At 45.9% G+C, this 19,482-nt stretch overlaps 1 protein-coding gene across 1 annotated transcript; it reads right to left on the minus strand.

The window, feature by feature from the left end:
* Positions 1 to 16,343: 16,343 nt before the first annotated feature.
* On the minus strand, positions 16,344 to 18,566 carry LOC143776891 (E3 ubiquitin-protein ligase TRIM39-like). Its single transcript, XM_077266709.1, has one exon. The coding sequence runs from the start codon at positions 18,564 to 18,566 to the stop codon at positions 16,965 to 16,967; it is 1,602 nt and encodes a 533-aa protein (XP_077122824.1). The 3' UTR covers positions 16,344 to 16,964.
* Positions 18,567 to 19,482: the final 916 nt, after the last annotated feature.

The raw sequence follows: 19,482 nt of genomic DNA on the forward strand, positions 1-19,482 counted from the left end.
GGGTTGTGTTTTTACTGTGGTGATTCTACACATGTTATATCAGCATGCTCTAAACGCCTAACAAAGTTTGTTAGTCCTGTCGCCGTTGGTAACTTGCAGCCTAAATTTATTTTGTCTGTGACTTTAATTTGCTCATTGTCTTCCTACCCTGTTATGGCGTTTGTGGATTCAGGCGCTGCCCTGAGTCTTATGGACTTGTCGTTTGCCAGGCGCTGTGGTTTTGTCCTGGAGCCTTTAGAAAATTCTATTCCTCTTAGAGGAATTGATGCTACGCCATTGGCGGAGAATAAACCGCAGTATTGGACACAAGTGACCATGTGCATGACTCCTGAACATCGGGAGGTGATTCGTTTTCTTGTTCTGCATAAGATGCATGATTTGGTCGTTTTGGGTCTGCCATGGTTACAGGCTCATAATCCTGTTCTGGATTGGAGGGCTATGTCTGTGTCAAGTTGGGGTTGTCAGGGAATTCATTGCGATTCCCCGTTGGTGTCTATTGCTTCCTCCACTCCTTCAGAAGTTCCTGAGTATTTGCTTGACTATCAGTATGTGTTCAGTGAGTCCAGGTCCAGTGCTCTTCCTCCTCATAGGGACTGTGACTGCGCTATAGATTTGATTCCTGGTAGTAAGTTTCCTAAGGGACGATCATTTAATCTGTCGGTACCTGAGCATGCCGCGATGCGTTCTTATATAAAGGAGTCTTTGGAGAAAGGACATATTCGTCCATCCTCTTCCCCTCTTGGTGCGGGATTCTTTTTTGTGGCCAAGAAAGACGGATCTTTGAGACCTTGTATAGACTATCGGCTTCTGAATAAAATCACGGTTAAATTTCAATACCCTATGCCACTATTGTCAGACTTGTTTGCTCGGATTAAGGGTGCCTGTTGGTTCACCAAGATAGATCTTCGTGGTGCGTACAACCTTGTGCGCATTAGGCAGGGAGATGAATGGAAAACTGCATTTAATACGCCCGAAGGTCATTTTGAGTACTTGGTGATGCCTTTTGGGCTCTCTAATGCTCCTTCAGTGTTTCAATCCTTTATGCATGACATCTTCCGGACGTATCTGGATAAATTTGTGATTGTTTATCTGGATGACATTTTAGTTTTTTCTGATGATTGGGATTCTCATGTAAAGCAGGTCAGGATGGTGTTTCAGGTTTTGCGTGATAATGCTTTGATTGTGAAGGGCTCAAAGTATCTCTTTGGAGTGCAGAAGGTTTCCTTTTTGGGTTTTATTTTTTCCCCTTCTGCTGTGGAGATGGACCCAGTCAAGGTCCGAGCTATTCATGATTGGACTCAACCCACGTCTGTTAAGAGTCTTCAGAAGTTTTTGGGTTTTGCTAATTTCTACCGTCGTTTTATTGCTAACTTTTCTAGCGTTGTTAAACCTCTGACGGATATGACCAAGAAAGGTTCTGATGTCGCTAATTGGGCTCCTGCGGCCATTGAGGCCTTCCGGGAGCTGAAGCGCCGGTTTACTTCGGCGCCTGTTTTGTGCCAGCCTGATGTCTCACTTCCCTTTCAGGTTGAAGTGGATGCTTCTGAGATCGGTGCAGGAGCTGTTTTGTCGCAGAGAGGCTCTGGTTGCTCTATGACGAAACCATGTGCTTTCTTTTCCAGGAAGTTTTCGCCGGCTGAGCGGAACTATGATGTTGGTAATCGGGAGTTGTTGGCCATGAAGTGGGCATTTGAGGAGTGGCGTCATTGGTCGTTGTTTTTCTCCCGTTTTGACTTTGTGGTCTCATACCTGCCTGGTTCGAAAAATGTGAAGGCTGATGCTCTCTCTAGGAGCTTTGTGCCTGACTCTCCTGGAGTCTCAGAGCCGGCTGGTATTCTTAAAGAGGGAGTGATTTTGTCGGCCATTTCTCCTGATTTGCGATGTATGTTGCAGAGATTTCAGGCTGGTAGACCTGACTCTTGTCCACCTGATAGACTGTTTGTTCCTGATAAATGGACCAGCAGAGTTATTTCCGAGGTTCATTCCTCGGTGTTGGCAGGGCATCCTGGGATTTTTGGTACCAGAGATTTGGTGGCTAGGTCCTTTTGGTGGCCTTCCTTGTCACGGGATGTGCGTTCTTTTGTGCAGTCCTGTGGGACTTGTGCTCGGGCTAAGCCTTGCTGTTCTCGTGCCAGCGGGTTGCTTTTGCCCTTGCCCGTCCCGAAGAGGCCTTGGACACACATTTCCATGGATTTCATTTCAGATCTTCCGGTGTCTCAGGGAATGTCTGTCATCTGGGTGGTGTGTGATCGTTTTTCCAAGATGGTCCATTTGGTGCCCTTGCCTAAGTTGCCTTCCTCTTCCGATCTGGTTCCTTTGTTTTTTCAGAATGTGGTTCGTTTGCACGGCATTCCTGAGAATATCGTGTCTGACAGAGGATCCCAGTTTGTGTCCAGATTCTGGCGATCTTTTTGTGCTAAGATGGGCATTGATCTGTCGTTCTCGTCTGCCTTTCATCCTCAGACTAATGGCCAAACGGAGCGAACTAATCAGACGCTGGAGGCTTATTTGAGATGTTTTGTTTCTGCGGATCAGGATGATTGGGTGACCTTCTTGCCATTGGCTGAGTTTGCCCTCAATAATCGGGCTAGTTCCGCTACTTTGGTTTCGCCATTTTTCTGCAACTCTGGTTTTCATCCTCGTTTCTCCTCGGGTCATGTTGAGCCTTCTGACTGTCCTGGGGTGGATTCCGTGGTTGATAGGTTGCAGCGGACTTGGAATCATGTGGTGGACAACTTGAAGTTATCACAGGAGAAGGCTCAGCGTTTTGCCAACCGCCGCCGCGGTGTGGGTCCCCGACTTCGTGTTGGGGATTTGGTTTGGTTGTCTTCTTGGTTTGTCCCTCTGAAGGTCTCCTCTCCTAAGTTTATGCCTCGCTTTATTGGTCCTTATAGAATTTTGGAGGTCCTTAATCCGGTGTCTTTTCGTTTGGATCTTCCTGTGTCGTTTGCCATTCACAATGTGTTCCATAGGTCTTTGTTGCGGTGGTACATTGTGCCTGTGGTTCCTGCTGTTGACCCTCCTGCTCCGGTCTTGGTTGAGGGCGAGCTGGAGTATGTGGTGGAGAAGATCTTAGATTCTCGTCTCTCTAGACGGAGGCTTCAGTATCTGGTCAAATGGAAGGGCTATGGTCAGGAGGATAATTCCTGGGTGGTCGCCTCTGATGTTCATGCGGCCGATTTGGTTCGTGCCTTTCACGCTGCCCATCCTGATCGCCCTGGTGGTCGTAGTGAGGGTTCGGTGACCCCTCCTTAAAGGGGGGGTACTGTTATGAACTATACTTTTTTGGCTCCCTCTTGTGGTCACTCGCGGTATGGCTCTTGGATACTCTTTCCCCAGGTTGGTCGTCACCTGGTTCGTTAAGACTCTGGGTGTTCCTATTTAAACTTCCTGGAGTCTTAGTCCATTGCCTGGCATCCATGTAATCAGTCCTTGTCTGGTTGCTCTTGTCTACTGGTCCTGATTTTTGCAACATAAGCTAAGTCCTGCTTACTTGTTTTTTGTTATTTGTATTATTCTGTTTTTTGTCCAGCTTGTTCATAATGTGATTCCTGATTTTGCTGGAAGCTCTAAAGGGGCTGATATTCTCCCCCCATACCGTTAGTCGGTACGGGGGTTCTTGGATATTCAGCGTGGATATTTTTGTAGGGTTTTTCGCTGACCACATAAGTCCGCTTTCTATATTTCTGCTATTATTTAGTGGGCCTCTCTTTGCTGAATCTAGTTCATACTTCCGTTTGTCCTTTCCTCTTACCTCACCGTTATTATTTGTTGGGGGCCTGTATCTACTTTGGGGTTCCTTTCTCTTGAGGCAAGTGAGGTCTGTATTTCCTCTGAAAGGGTTAGCTAGATCTCCGGCTGGCGCGAGACGTCTAGAACCAACGTAGGTACGTTCCCTGTTGTGAATTCTGTTTTTGGGCTCCCTCTGGTGGTTACTGGTGGTACTGGCTGACTTTTGTCTTGTGTTTCCAGTGCACCTGTTCTCATCAGGAAACTGGGAGTTTCCTATTTAGTCTGGCTTCTCAGTCATTCTAGTGCCGGCAATCAATGTTACCAGAGCACCTCTGTTGCTTGCTACCTGCTCCAAGTCTGCAATTCAGCTAAGTTGGATCTTTGGCTTTTTTTGTGTTTGTTTGTCCAGCATGCATTTATATTTCTCTTGCTGCTGGAAGCTCTAGTGATCTGAAATTACTACTCCGGTGTCATGAGTTGATAACGGAGTTAAAGTAATTTCAGGATGGCTGTTTAGGGTTTTGAGGTGACCGCGAAGTCCTCTTTTGTATTTTCTGCTATCTAGTCAGAGGGCCTCTCTTTGCTGAATCTATATCCATACTGCGTACGTGTTTTCCTCTTACCTAACCGTTATTATATGTGGGGGGCTACTATCACTTTTGGGGTTTCCCTGGAGGCAAGCCAGGTCTGTGTATTCCTCTACTAGGGGTAGCTAGATCTCCGGCTGGTGCGAGGTGTCTAGGGATAATCGTAGGCACACCCCCTGGCTACTATTAGTTGCGTGTTAGGTTCAGCGTCGCGGTCATCTGAGATTCCATCTTCCTAGAGCTAGTCCGTTTTTGCCTGAGTCCCTGCCATTGGGAACCATGACAGTATTGCCGGCCACAATGTATTAAAGGTATTGGCTGAAGAAAGAGAGAAAAAATAAGTTTCTGACACTTTTTTTTTTTTTTTTTACTCAGAAGTTCTGTCTAGCCATAATTGCAATCTGCTGCTTTTTTCTCTCCTCTTAACCCCTGAATGGCTCAGATCTCAGCTGTTAAGAAATGGATATCCAGAGTTTAGCTACAAACCTGAATACTCTTGCTTCTAAGGTTCAAAATATCCAAGACTATGTTATACATGCTCCTATGTCTGAACCCAAGATTCCTATACCTGAGTTCTTTTCTGGAGATAGATCTCATTTTTTGAATTTTAAGCACAATTGTAAATTGTATCTTTCTCTGAGATCTCGCTCCGCTGGAGACCCCGCTCAGCAGGTTAAAATTGTTATTTCCTTGTTGCGGGGTGACCCCCAGAATTGGGCATTTGCATTGGCACCATGGGATCCTGCGCTGCTCAATGTGGATGTGTTTTTTCTGGCACTGGGGTTGCTCTATGAGGAACCTAATTTGGAGATTCAGGCTGAAAAGGCCTTGATAGCCCTCTCTCAAGGGCATGATGAAGCTGAAATATATTGTCAAAAATTTTGAAAATGGTCTGTGCTTACTCAGTGGAATGAGTGCGCCCTGGCGGCGAATTTCAGAGAAGGTCTCTCTGACGCCGTTAAAGATGTCATGGTGGGGTTTCCTACGCCCACAGGTCTGAATGAATCCATGACTATGGCTATTCAGATTGATCGGCGTTTACGGGAGCGCAAACCTGTGCACCATTTGGCGGTGTCTTCTGAGCAGGCACCGGAGATTATGCAATGTGATAGAATTCTGTCCAGAAGTGAACGGCAGAATTATAGGCATAAAAATGGGTTGTGCTTCTACTGTGGTGATTCTGCTCATGTTATATCAGCATGCTCTAAACGCACAAAAAAGGTTGATAAGTCTTTTGCAATTGGCACTTTACAGTCTAAGTTTATTTTGTCTGTAACTTTGATCTGTTCATTATCATCTATTACTGTGGATGCCTATGTGGATTCTGGCGCTTCCTTGAGTCTTATGGATTGGTCCTTTGCCAGACGCTGTGGGTTTAGCCTAGAGCCTTTGGAAGTTCCTATCCCTCTGAAGGGTATCGACTCCACACCATTGGCTAGGAATAAACCACAATACTGGACACAAGTGACTATGTGTATGACTCCTGACCATCGGGAGGTGATTCGCTTCCTTGTGTTGCATAACTTGCATGATGTCTTAGTGCTTGGATTGCCATGGTTGCAAACTCATAATCCAGTCCTTGACTGGAAAACAATGTCTGTGTTAAGCTGGGGATGTCAGGGGGCTCATGGGGAAGTACCTTTGGTTTCCATTGCTTCATCTACTCCCTCTGAAATTCCGGCATTTTTGTCTGACTATTGTGATGTTTTTGAGGAGCCTAAATTTAGTTCTCTCCCCCCTCACAGGGATTGTGATTGTGCTATAGACTTGATTCCTGGCAGCAAGTTTCCCAAGGGTCGTTTGTTCAATCTGTCTGTGCCTGAGCATGCTGCTATGCGAGAGTATATTAAGGAGTCCTTGGAAAAGGGACATATCCGTCCATCCTCATCCCCTTTAGGAGCAGGTTTTTTTTTCGTGGGTAAAAAAGATGGCTCCCTGAGGCCCTGTATTGATTATCGCCTGTTGAATAAGATTACAGTCAAATACCAGTATCTTTTGCCACTATTGACTGATTTATTTGCTCGTATTAAAGGGGCAAAGTGGTTCTCTAAGATTGATCTTCGGGGTGCGTATAATTTGGTGCGGATTAAGCAGGGAGATGAGTGGAAAACTGCATTTAATACGCCCGAGGGCCATTTTGAGTATTTGGTAATGCCTTTTGGTCTTTCTAATGCTCCTTCAGTCTTTCAGTCCTTTATGCACGATATTTTCCGTAAATACCTGGATAAATTTATGATTGTGTATTTGGATGATATTTTGATTTTTTCGGATGACTGGGAGTCGCATGTTCAACAGGTTAGGAAGGTTTTTCAGGTTTTGCGGGCCAATTCTTTGTTTGTAAAGGGTTCAAAGTGTATTTTGGGGGTTCAGAAGATCTCCTTTTTGGGGTATATTTTTTCCCCTTCTTCTGTTGAGATGGATCCTGTCAAGGTTCGGGCTATTTGTGATTGGACGCAGCCTACTTCCCTGAAGAGTCTTCAGAAGTTCTTGGGCTTTGCTAATTTCTATCGTCGATTTATAACTGGGTTTTCAAGTGTTGCTAAACCTCTGACTGATTTGACTAAGAAGGGTGCTGATGTTGCCAATTGGTCCTCTGCGGATGTGGAGGCCTTTCGGGAGCTTAAGCGCCGCTTTTCTTCCGCCCCTGTGTTGCGCCAGCCTGATGTTTCGCTCCCTTTTCAGGTCGAGGTTGATGCTTCCGAGATTGGAGCGGGGCGGTTTTGTCGCAGAGAAGTCCCGATTGCTCAGTGATGAGACCATGTGCATTCTTCTCTCGAAAGTTTTCGCCCGCCGAGCGAAATTATGATGTCGGTAATCGGGAGCTCTTGGCTATGAAGTGGGCATTTGAGGAGTGGCGTCATTGGCTTGAGGGTGCTAGACATCAGGTGGTGGTCTTGACTGATCACAAGAATCTGATTTACCTTGAGTCTGCCAGGCGTCTGAATCCTAGACAGGCGCGCTGGTCGTTGTTTTTCTCCCGGTTTAATTTTGTGGTTTCATACTTGCCGGGTTCAAAAAATGTGAAGGCAGATGCCCTTTCTAGGAGTTTTGAGCCTGACTCCTCTGGTGATTCTGAGCCTACGGGTATCCTTAAGGATGGGGTGATTTTGTCTGCTGTCTCCCCAGACTTGCGACGTGCTTTGCAGGAGTTTCAGACTGATAGGCCTGATCGTTGTCCGCCTGGGAGACTGTTTGTTCCAGATGAGTGGACCAGTAGAGTCATCTCGGAGGTTCATTCTTCTGTGTTGGCAGGTCACCCTGGAATTTTTGGTACCAGAGATTTGGTGGCCAGGTCCTTCTGGTGGCCTTCCCTGTCTCGGGATGTGCGTACCTTTGTACAGTCTTGTGATGTTTGTGCTCGGGCCAAGCCTTGCTGTTCTCGGGCTAGTGGATTGTTGTTGTCCTTGCCTATTCCGAAGAGGCCGTGGATGCACATCTCTATGGACTTTATCTCGGACCTCCCGGTTTCTCAGAAAATGTCCGTCATTTGGGTGGTGTGTGACCGTTTTTCTAAGATGGTTCATTTGGTATCCTTGCCCAAATTGCCTTCTTCTTCTGAGTTGGTTCCTTTATTTTTTCAGAATGTGGTTCGTTTACATGGTATCCCGGAAAACATCGTTTCTGACAGGGGGTCTCAATTTGTGTCTAGGTTCTGGCGAGCGTTCTGTGCCAGGATGGGCATTGATTTGTCTTTTTCGTCTGCATTCCATCCTCAGACTAATGGCCAGACGGAGCGAACTAATCAGACCTTGGAGACCTATTTGAGGTGTTTTGTGTCTGCTGATCAGGATGATTGGGTCGCCTTTTTGCCGTTGGCAGAGTTTGCCCTCAATAATCGGGCCAGTTCTGCCACTCTGGTTTCTCCTTTCTTTTGCAATTCAGGGTTTCACCCTCGTTTTTCATCTGGCCAGGTGGAATCTTCGGATTGCCCTGGAGTGGACACGGTGGTGGATAGACTGCACCGGATTTGGAGTCATGTGGTGGACAATTTGAAGTTGTCTCAGGAGAAGACTCAGCAGTTTGCTAATCGTCATCGTCGTGTGGGTCATCATCTCCGTGTTGGGGACTTGGTGTGGTTATCTTCTCGTTTTGTCCCTATGAAGGTCTCTTCTCCTAAGTTTAAACCTCGGTTCATAGGTCCTTATAAGATTTTGGAGATTCTTAATCCTGTATCTTTTCGTTTGGACCTACCAGCATCTTTCACCATTCATAATGTCTTCCATCGGTCGTTGTTGCGGAGGTACGAGGTACCGGTTGTTCCTTCTGTTGAGCCTCCTGCTCCTGTGTTGGTGGAGGGTGAATTGGAGTATGTTGTGGAGAAGATTTTGGACTCTCGCGTTTCCAGACGGAGACTTCAATATTTGGTTAAATGGAAGGGATACGGTCAGGAGGATAATTCTTGGGTGACTGCCTCCGATGTTCATGCCTCTGATTTGGTTCGCGCCTTTCATAGGGCGCATCCAGATCGCCCTGGTGGTTCTCATGAGGGTTCGGTGCCCCCTCCTTAAGGGGGGGGGAACTGTTGTGAATTCTGTTTTTGGGCTCCCTCTGGTGGTTACTGGTGGTACTGGCTGACTTTTGTCTTGTGTTTCCAGTGCACCTGTTCTCATCAGGAAACTGGGAGTTTCCTATTTAGTCTGGCTTCTCAGTCATTCTAGTGCCGGCAATCAATGTTACCAGAGCACCTCTGTTGCTTGCTACCTGCTCCAAGTCTGCAATTCAGCTAAGTTGGATCTTTGGCTTTTTTTGTGTTTGTTTGTCCAGCATGCATTTATATTTCTCTTGCTGCTGGAAGCTCTAGTGATCTGAAATTACTACTCCGGTGTCATGAGTTGATAACGGAGTTAAAGTAATTTCAGGATGGCTGTTTAGGGTTTTGAGGTGACCGCGAAGTCCTCTTTTGTATTTTCTGCTATCTAGTCAGAGGGCCTCTCTTTGCTGAATCTATATCCATACTGCGTACGTGTTTTCCTCTTACCTAACCGTTATTATATGTGGGGGGCTACTATCACTTTTGGGGTTTCCCTGGAGGCAAGCCAGGTCTGTGTATTCCTCTACTAGGGGTAGCTAGATCTCCGGCTGGTGCGAGGTGTCTAGGGATAATCGTAGGCACACCCCCTGGCTACTATTAGTTGCGTGTTAGGTTCAGCGTCGCGGTCATCTGAGATTCCATCTTCCTAGAGCTAGTCCGTTTTTGCCTGAGTCCCTGCCATTGGGAACCATGACAGTTCCCCGGCTGCTATTAGTTGTGGGCTAGGATCAGGTATGTGGTCAGCTCAGTTCCCACCTCCCTAAGAGCTAGTTTTTATGTTTGCAGACTTCGCTGAAGACCCTGAGATCCTCTGCCATTAGGATCACAACAGCGCAGGATGGGAGCAACACATGACAGGATGGGGGCGCAGAATGGGAGCAGCACATGACAGGATGGGGATGCAGGATGGGAGCAGCACATGACAGGATGAGGGGACAGGATGAGGGTGCAGGATGGGAGCAGCACATGACAGGATGTCAGCACCGCATGACAGGATGAGGACACAGGATGAGAGCAGCACATGACAGAATGGGGGCGCAGAATGGGAGCAGAACATGACAGGATGGGGGTGCAGGATGGGAGCATCACATGACAGGATGGGGGTGCAGAATGGGAGCAGCACATGACAGGATGAGGGTGCAGGATGGGAGCAGCACATGACAGGATGTCAGCACCACATGACAGGATGAGGACGCAGGATGAGAGCAGCACATGACAGAATGGGGGCGCAGAATGGGAGCAGCACATGACAGGATGAGGGTGCAGGATGGGAGCAGCACATGACAGGATGGGAGCTCAGGATGGGAGCAGCACATGACAGGATGAGGGTGCAGGATGGGAGCAGCACATGACAGGATGAGGGTGCAGGATGGGAGCAGCACATTACAGAATGGGGCGCAGGATAGGAGCAACACATGACAGAATGGGGGCGCAGAATGGGAGCAGCACATGACAGGATGGGGGCTCAGGATGGGAGCAGCACTTTACAGAATGGGGCGCAGGATGGGTGCAACACATGACAGAATGGAAGCGCAGAATGGGAGCAGCACATGACAGGATGGGGACGCAGGATGGGAGCAGCACATGACAGAATGGGGCACAGAATGGGAGCAGCACATGACAGGATGAGGGTGCAGGATGGGATCAGCACATGACAGGATGGGGGCTCAGGATGGGAGCAGCACATGACAGGATGAGGGTGTAGAATGGGAGCAGCACATGACAGGATGGGGGCTCAGGATGGGAGCAGCACATGACAGAATGGGGGCGCAGAATGGGAGCAGCACATGACAGGATGGGGATACAGGATGGGAGCAGTATATGACAAGATGGGGGTGCAGGATGGGAGCAGCACATGACAAGATGGGGGTGCAGGATGGTAGCAGCACATACCAGGATGGAGACCATATACAGAGGCTGACTGGCACTTTTTAGCCTGGGGGTAATCACAAGGCAGTGGCCCTCCAGTTGCGGTGCTTTTGCCCTGCTTATCTCTGGCAGCTGCTTTAAAGCAGCAGAGATACCAGGCTTTAAAAACAGGCTGGTAAATAGATATGGGAAGAGAAAGGAGCTAGCTGCATATATATGGAAGCAGAACCAAGCTTGCTGCCTACATAGATACTGTAACAGAAGCAAGCTGACTACATACATATGAGACCGGAGCCAAGATTTCTACGTAGACAAAGATACTGACTGGAGCTTACTACAGAAATATGGGAACAGAACGGAGCTTACTATAGAGCTATGGGAGCAGAACCGAGCTTACTACAGAAATATGGGAGCAGAACTGAGCTTACTACAGAGCTATGGGAGCAAAACCGAACTTACTACAGAGATATTGGAGCAGAACCGAACTTACTACAGAAATATGGGAGCAGAACAGAGCTTACTATGTCTACTACAAGATACGGAAACAGACCCAAGCTTACGGCATGCAGATGGTATCAGAATCTAGATTACTACATCGATCCAGTATGAGAACCAAGATTACTGCTTAGATATGGTGCCATAACTGAGCTTACTTGCAAACATACATACAACTCCAGAAACACAGACATGTAAACACACAGTACGGCAGGGGCATTGCTAGGGTCCTTAAAGATCAAGGGCCCAAGCCCCAAAGTGCATGTCTCCCCATACGACCCCCCTATAGCCATTTAAAATAGCATGTATATATAATAATTAGTATACCACTGCTGCTAACCAAAAACACACAATGCACAGACCAATATTATCAATATTACTACTAGAAAAGGCCAAAACAATACGGCTGCACAATGCCCACTACCATCACCACCACACTGTGAATACATAATATAATGACCATTACCTCTACATAACAAAACACTCTATACAAAGACCAATGACGCCATCATACACCTTCTACTACATCATGATCGAAACACATTAAGCTGTTACTAAATAATTTTTTTTTTTTAAAAAGCTACTAAAAAGAGCAGTATTCCCACCTTACAGGAACCGTATAGTGGTAGATACCAGCAGTCCTGCAGAACATACACGTGATTACAGTACAGTTATATATAGTGACTTACAGCGGACGTTCTTTCTGATTTCAGTTGCTCACTTTTCCCATCTTTTCCATCTGGCCCAGACCGACATGACAACTTCTCCAGCCAGGACTCGGCTGCAGAGAAAACAACAAAAACACAATTGACTTCTCTCATTTCCAGTGATGTCTCCATCTATTCCCAACCTACAAAACTCCCCACTCTGCGTGCACCTGAGGAGAGGAACACTGACCCCAATATTTAAAAAACTGTGTCATTGCTATGATTACTCCCTCCCCCCAAAAATTAAAGTGTGCCATAGAAAGTATTAATGCCCATACTGTGCTACATAGAAAAGACCTGTACGTTCCTTTGAAGAATATAATATATCCCAAATGCCCCTTCTGGCAACAAATACCCTTGAGTGTCCACTTAAAGATAACAATGCCCCCCCAAGAAAAAAATAATGGAACCTCAGTGCCCCTATTAAAAGTAATAATGTCCCCATTGGTAACAAATAATGTCCTCTGAGTGCCCACACAGCTCTGAATATACAGAATGATGGTTCTACAGACCCCAGAGCACAATATGATGGTCCTCAAAGCTCTTTATTATACACTGAGGTTCCCAGATCTCCTTATATATAGTAAAATGGCTACATAGCAGCTATATAAAATATGATGGTCCCCAATTCCCCCTATATATAGTATGAAGGTCCCCCTACTCACTATATATAGTATGAAGGTCCCCCTGCCCCCTATATACAGTATGAAGGTCCCCCTGCTCACTATATATAGTATGAAGGTCCCCACTGCCCCTGTATATAATATGAAGGTCCCCACTGCCCCCTGTATATAGTATGAAGGCCCCCCTGCTCACTATATATAGTATGTAGGTCTCCCTGCCCCCTGTATATAGTATGAAAGTCCCCCCGACCCCTATACATAGTATGAAAGTACCCACTGCTCCCTGTATATAGTATGAAGGTCCCCCTATATATAGTATGAAGGTCCCCCTATATATAGTATGAAGGTCCCCCTGCCCCCTATATGTAGTATGGCGGTCCCCCTATATATAGTATGAAGGTCCTCACTGCTTCCTGTATATAGTATGAAGGTCCCCCTGCTCCCTCTATATAGTATGAAGGTCACACAGGTAGGAAAGTGATGCTCTGCAGATACATGCACAGGTAGGGAAGTAATGCTCTGCAGATACACGCACAATTAGGAAAGTGATGCTTTGCAGATACATGCACAGGCAGGTAAGTGATGCTCTGCAGCTGCACACATTCGTAGGGAAGTGATGCTCTGCAGATACTTGCACACGTAGGGAAGTGATACTCTGCAGATAGACGCACGGGTAGGGAAGTGATGCTCTGCAGATACATGCACAAGTAGAGAAGCAATGCTCTGCAGACTCACCCTGCATGTCCCTGTGTGCAGTGAGGAGTGCAGCAGCCCTCCCAATAGAGGTGCGATGCTCTGCAGGAACTGTCCACACATACCCCCACTCCTCTGACGACCCCTGATACTGTGGGTGCAGGACCTGCCGTGGTGAGAGGTCCTGGCCACTCTCCTCCCTCCCTATTAGGCTGGCTCTTTCCCAGGGACACAATGATATCCTGGGGGGGGCGAGCTCTGGTTACATTACAGAGCTCAGATACTGACTGAGCGTGCTCCTGAATGCATGCCTTCCACCTTCTAAGCCTACCCAATGCTGCCCTGATGCACCAATCAGCATCAGGCCAATTGCAGCCTGGCAGACAATCAAAGCACGGAGCAGCACAGCCAATGAGCGGCTGCAGCTCCGAGACTGCCACTCCCCTGACATGCCCACTACATAACGGACCTTGAAGTTCAAACTTGCTGTCCCAAACGCAGTGGCTGTGCACAGCCATCAGGCGGCCGGCCCTGCACAGCTGCTGGGGGAGCGGCTGGGGGGGCATTTGTCTCACTGCCACCCAGCCCAGCCTGCCCCTGAGAACAATATCAGCACCCAAAAATTTGAAACAGACATCTGTCCTGCTGTATAAAGTTACTAACAGAAGAAATTTTTTTGTTTACTGTGGATGAGGCCTGTATAACATAGAAGTTATGCTCCAAGAAATGTCAAACTGCGATCTACCCTACTGTATCACATTTACTGTGGATGAGGACTGTATACAATAGAATATATGCTCCAAACAATTTTAAACTCAGATCTAGCCTGCTGTATCACGTTTGTCACAGAAATTATTATTTTTCACTCTGCATGAGCTCTGCACACAGCTGAATTTCACCGCCACTAAATGAGAAGGTGGGATATGGCATGCTGTATCATGTTTGTAGCAGAAAAAAATGTTTTTCTTACTCTGCACACAGATGAAGTTCAGCGGCACTAAATGACAAAGTGACATATGCTTCGCTGAATCACTTTACCAACTGAAAAAAAACAGATTTTCAAAGGACTATTCAGCGACTGAGCACAATAGAAGCAGCACACAACACACTTCTATGAAATGTGCCCTGCTGTCTTTGCCTGTGGACCTCACTAATGGCGCTAGAAAAAAAAAATCTTCTGGAAGGTCGATTTCACAGCCACACAGGACACTAGCTAAAGTATCTGACTTAGAAACAACAACCTAGCTAACTAGCTAAAAACTATCAGCACCGAGGACTAGCGACAGAAGAAGCCTCTCTGCACTGTTATAGTGACAAAATGGCGCTAAAACAAGATGTCCGCTCTTTATATAGAGAGGGACATGTGATTTCAGCAGCCAATGGCACAAGCCCTTGTGTCTGGACATTGTAGAGGTTTCCTGCACCCTGATTGGCTAGACGCAATTTCAATACATAAAGTTAGAGAAAAAAAAGTTACAAGCACACTGCTCCTCTGAGCTCTCCCCACCCCCTCATCAAACATGTGCCCCCAGCTCATCATACACCACCATTATCCTAGCCAAAGGGCTGAAAATACTTTAGTGGCAACCCAATTGTTTTCCCGCACTTTTTACCGAATGTTACCGATTTTAAGAAAAAATGCTCGTGATTCCGAATGTGCCATATTTGTGCCGAATTTATGTTTGGCGATCGTTTCCCAAACATATTTGCTCATCTCTAATAAAGACCAAGGACCATTGGGTTCAGTTGTAGGACAGTAGACTGAATCAAAGCAACAAGGACACTTCTAAAAGAAAATAAAGAATGGGCAATTCGAATACTGACCCTATTTGGGTCAATGTACTGTATGCAATGGATTTTATGTGGGTTTTTTTTTCACTTACAAAATGCATGAAACTCATAAAAATCTGCAAGTAAATTTTGTACTTGAATTTTTTTTAATGTACAACATTTATATTCCTGCTGGATTGTTACTTCTTGCTCCTGTGATATCACATTTCCTTTCTCTAGAAAGCGACACTTTTTTCCATTTTTTCAATATATTTTTTTTATGTACTTTTTATATTTTATATCCCTTCCTGTAGAAATCATTAGAGCAACACTTATTTTATTTAGAAAATGGGCTCCACATTGATGTCTGTGAGCAAAAACAATTCAGCAAAACGCAGAAACAATGGACATGGTAAATTTTAAACATGACTTTTGGATATGGGATGGACCCCACTCCATCTTAAAACCACCATAACTACTGTATACCTAGGTACTAAAATACACAAAACACATTATTTTGGTTGTCAAAATGGCCACAGCTTTTATTCAAATCACAGGATTAAATAATCACAGTAGGAGTCAGGTGGAGTGCTAGTACATTGGGATTCACAAGTACTGCGATATCCCCAGCTGTCTGACATACAGCACCAGGACAGACAGCCATAAAGGGGCGGCATGCACTGGCTTGCCATTCAAGCAGAGCCAGTAAGCTTTCAGGGCACCAATGACCCTATTATCCTCACTCCTGTGCTTAACCACTGTGCCCGCCCCTGATTGATGTTACCAATACAACGTCCTTGAGGCTGGCCACCAAAGCCGAGCCTGCTCACCACCATGAGGTTTTACATCCTCTATTAGTTAAAATGAGTCCACCTTAACTTGTCTGCAACTTCCACCTGACTCCTAAACCGCAAAGCCGTGACGGGTTATAAATTCCAAGTCTCATTTGACACTTTTCTTTTTTTTTAATAATTAAATCATTTTTGTAAACTTAAAAACTAGAAGTCCCTGCAAAAGCATTAATGGGACTAAACTTGGCAAACCTCCGACTCACAAAGAGTCATCCTACAGCGCTCAGGAGAGGAAAAAACCCCTGTGGAGGAAACCTCCAGGGAACCATGGCTTAAGGATTGCCCTTCCCTTGGGTTTAGAAGGTTAGTGCAAATAATAACTCTTTATAGCCAATATACAATTGAACCTGGTACAAGATATACAATGACAAATTCAAAAATACAATAAAGCATCTATCATTATACAAGCAATAATTAAAAAGTTTTAGGACAGAGATTATAAACAGGGCGGGTAATGTTTCCTCCTCCATCCTGTGAGAGAAAGAGGGAGAGCCAGAGTTGCCTCCCTATATAAGCTCTACCCTCATCACAGTAATACACCAGGCACAAACATCTAAACTCCTTCCTCTTAAAGCAACAACACTCTTGTTTAAAATCTACACCGCAATACAAACAAAAGCTGCAGGAGTTCTCAGTCCACCGATCCCCAAGTCATGTCCACCTCCGTCTAGTCTCTTTTCTTTTGCATTGGTCAAGTTACAAGCGGAAAATGAGGCATCGTGCACATAACATTCCAAAGATCTCATTTAATTTGCCGGTATTTTATTCTGAACAGTTTTTTTTTGTCAGTTCACAAAAATACATCATATATAATAACCCTCGAGAAATTCTTACAGGACAGAATCGGGAAGTTCATGCGAGAAAACCCCCCAGAATAGTAGAATTAAAACAATTATTATGCAAAGAGTGCGCCAAATATTAATTCACAATAAAAGAATCATTGCAGATATATAGCCAGTTATTAGTTATAAGGGGCAAACACTTGGAATTTTAACATATTTTGATCTTTCGGCTTGTTTTTATTTCATACAATTAGTTGAATGATCTAAAACATTTAAATGCAACAAATCTGAGATATTCTTTATCGTATCAATGGATGTATCACGTTATAATGGTTTCACCCAGTTACTTCTTCCCCCTAATATCTTTATAGAACCATCATATACATATAATACAGCATGAAGGGGCTTGGAGAAGGTGGCAGTGAAGGTGTGTAAGTGTCTGATGGGGTCACGCAGCTCATAAAAGGACAACCGCCCGGCCTCATAATCCAGATATATCCTGAATCTATTACTGGAGATCTTGTCACGTAACTGGATCTCTTTACTGTCATGTCTCACTGAATACTGATTATTAGATCTCCACAAACCCCAGGACTTGTTATTTCCAATCAGTGACTGCAGCCCCCTCCTGTCTATACTGGGATAACACATCCCCACCCTCCACCTCCCTGATCTCCTGATCTCCACATCCCAGTAATGTCGTCCTGAGGTAAATCCTCTCCTGCTCATCACCTGATAATCCTGGAATCTCTCTGCTGTTTCTGGACGTTTCTGCTTCTCTTCTGTCCAGGTTGCAGTTTTCAGGTTGTCTGATATAAGGAGATTATTACCAGCTGTGGTTTCATCCAGTAATATGTCTGCAGGACCCTCCACATAGATCCCGCTCCTTATACCTGATATTACCTCACATAATGTGTGTAATGTGTGTGAGATCACAGCCACATCCAGGTCATCTCCATCATGGGGCTGTTTATCATGTCCCCCTGTGTCCTCATCACCTCCCTCCTCCTTAGGATCACACAAGTCACCGGTGTCTGGTTCCTGTAAGACAGTCAGTGGATCCGTCATGTTACACAGCTCCTCAATGTGTCTCATCTTCCTGGACAGCTCGTCCTTCTTTATTTCCAGCTGATGGATCAGAGCAGACAGTGACAGTGACTCTTCCTTTTCCTGCCTGGAGATCTCACTCAGGACCTTCTTCTCCAGGTCGTCCACCCGTCTCCTGATGTCTGTACACAGGGCAGTGACTCTCTCGGCTTCTCCAGTTGCTTTTCCTTGAGCTTTTCTCCTGCGCTCCTCCAGTCTCTGCACTCTTTCCTCAGTCTTTTCACTCTTTGTGATCAGTTTCTGCAGAACATTTCTCAATTTCTTCTTCTTCTTCTCTGAGGCCTCATCCAGCATCTCCACCTGGTGTCCGTGATGTTCTCTGGCCAAACTGCAGGACACACAGATACAAGCAGCGTCCTCAGTGCAGTAATATTCCAGGATCTTCTCATGGACAGAACATTTCCTTTTCTCCAGAGAAGTGCTGGGATCAGATAAGACGTGTTCTGGTGATTTGCTGTGAACCCTCAGGTGTTTATCACACAGAGAAGCCTCACAGCGAAGACAGGATCTAACAGCAGGTACCAGAGAGTCCACACAGTAAGTGCAGCAGATCCCGGTGATCTGCTCTTGTTCTTGCTGAGTAATCAGGAAACGTTCTGTGACATTATGAAGATATAAGTTCCTCATCAGTGCCGGCCGCTCCTGAAACTCTTCTCTGCAGTCAGGACAGGAATAAACTCCAGACCCGTCCTGTGTATCCAGCACACGACCAATACAGACCCGGCAGAAGTTGTGTCCACATCTCAGCATTACAGGATCTTTAAAAATAGATAAACAGATGGAGCAGAGCAGCTCCTCTCTCAGATCAGCAGACGCCATGGCAGAAGCAAGAAATGAAACTGAAAGTGGCTATTACTCAATACTTAGCAATGTTGTAGTTACACCCATTCACTTACGGTAACAAGAATCTGGCACCAGATTTGTTATACCCCTCCTGAGAGAATCATGATGTAGACCCTAATTACAGCAATTTATCATTTCCTTCAATGGGTCCTGTATTTTTTTATTAACCCCTTCACGAAATTTTACATAAATATACGTTATGGTGGGGAAAGGGTTCACGCAAAATGACATAAATTGATTGTAAAACTATGACATAAATGCATAGCTGACCTTCCACTGTCATCTCAGGACCATTTAACTCTCTAAATGATGTAATCGATATCAATCGCAGCATTTAGCAGGCTGGGAGAGGTGTACGGTGCTCCTTGTCCCTTCAGATTGGCGCTCCTGTGATGATATCACAAGGACCCTATCGTTGCCATGGCAATGAGGGGTCGTCCTGACCACATCCTGTGCACCCAGCTACCGCAAGCCTTCTAGACCATGCATAGAGCATTGTGTAAAAGGCTTGTGGCAATGCAGCACCACACCTCCCAACCGTCCTGGATTCAGCGGGGCAGTCCCGATTTTGACAGTCTGCCCTGCGGTCACAGGCAGGACATTAGTTTTCCCGCACTGCAATATCACTCATCCTGCCCCTAGTAGAGCAGCACACCACATGTATAGCTGCTCTGTGCGCACAGGACCTGTGATGAGGTCACAAGAGGGGAGGAGTCAGGGGTCACGTGATCGGGGCCTCCATGTATGCATGCAGGACTCTGCTGGTTGTCATGGTGCTGGATGAGGTAAGTTTATGTGTTAGGTCAGGAGGTGTACAGAGCCGTATGTTTACGAGGTGTACAGAGCAGAGCCGTGTGTGTACGATGTGTATGTAGCAGATCCGTGTGTGTAC

This window comes from Ranitomeya variabilis, chromosome 5, assembly GCF_051348905.1.
Source record: "Ranitomeya variabilis isolate aRanVar5 chromosome 5, aRanVar5.hap1, whole genome shotgun sequence".
In the NCBI taxonomy this organism is placed as follows: Eukaryota; Metazoa; Chordata; class Amphibia; order Anura; family Dendrobatidae; genus Ranitomeya; species Ranitomeya variabilis.

What these genes read in the sequence shown, in the direction of transcription:
- LOC143776891 (XM_077266709.1), bottom strand. Translation starts at nt 18,566, where the DNA reads ATGGCGTCTGCTGATCTGAGAGAGGAGCTGCTCTGCTCCATCTGTTTA.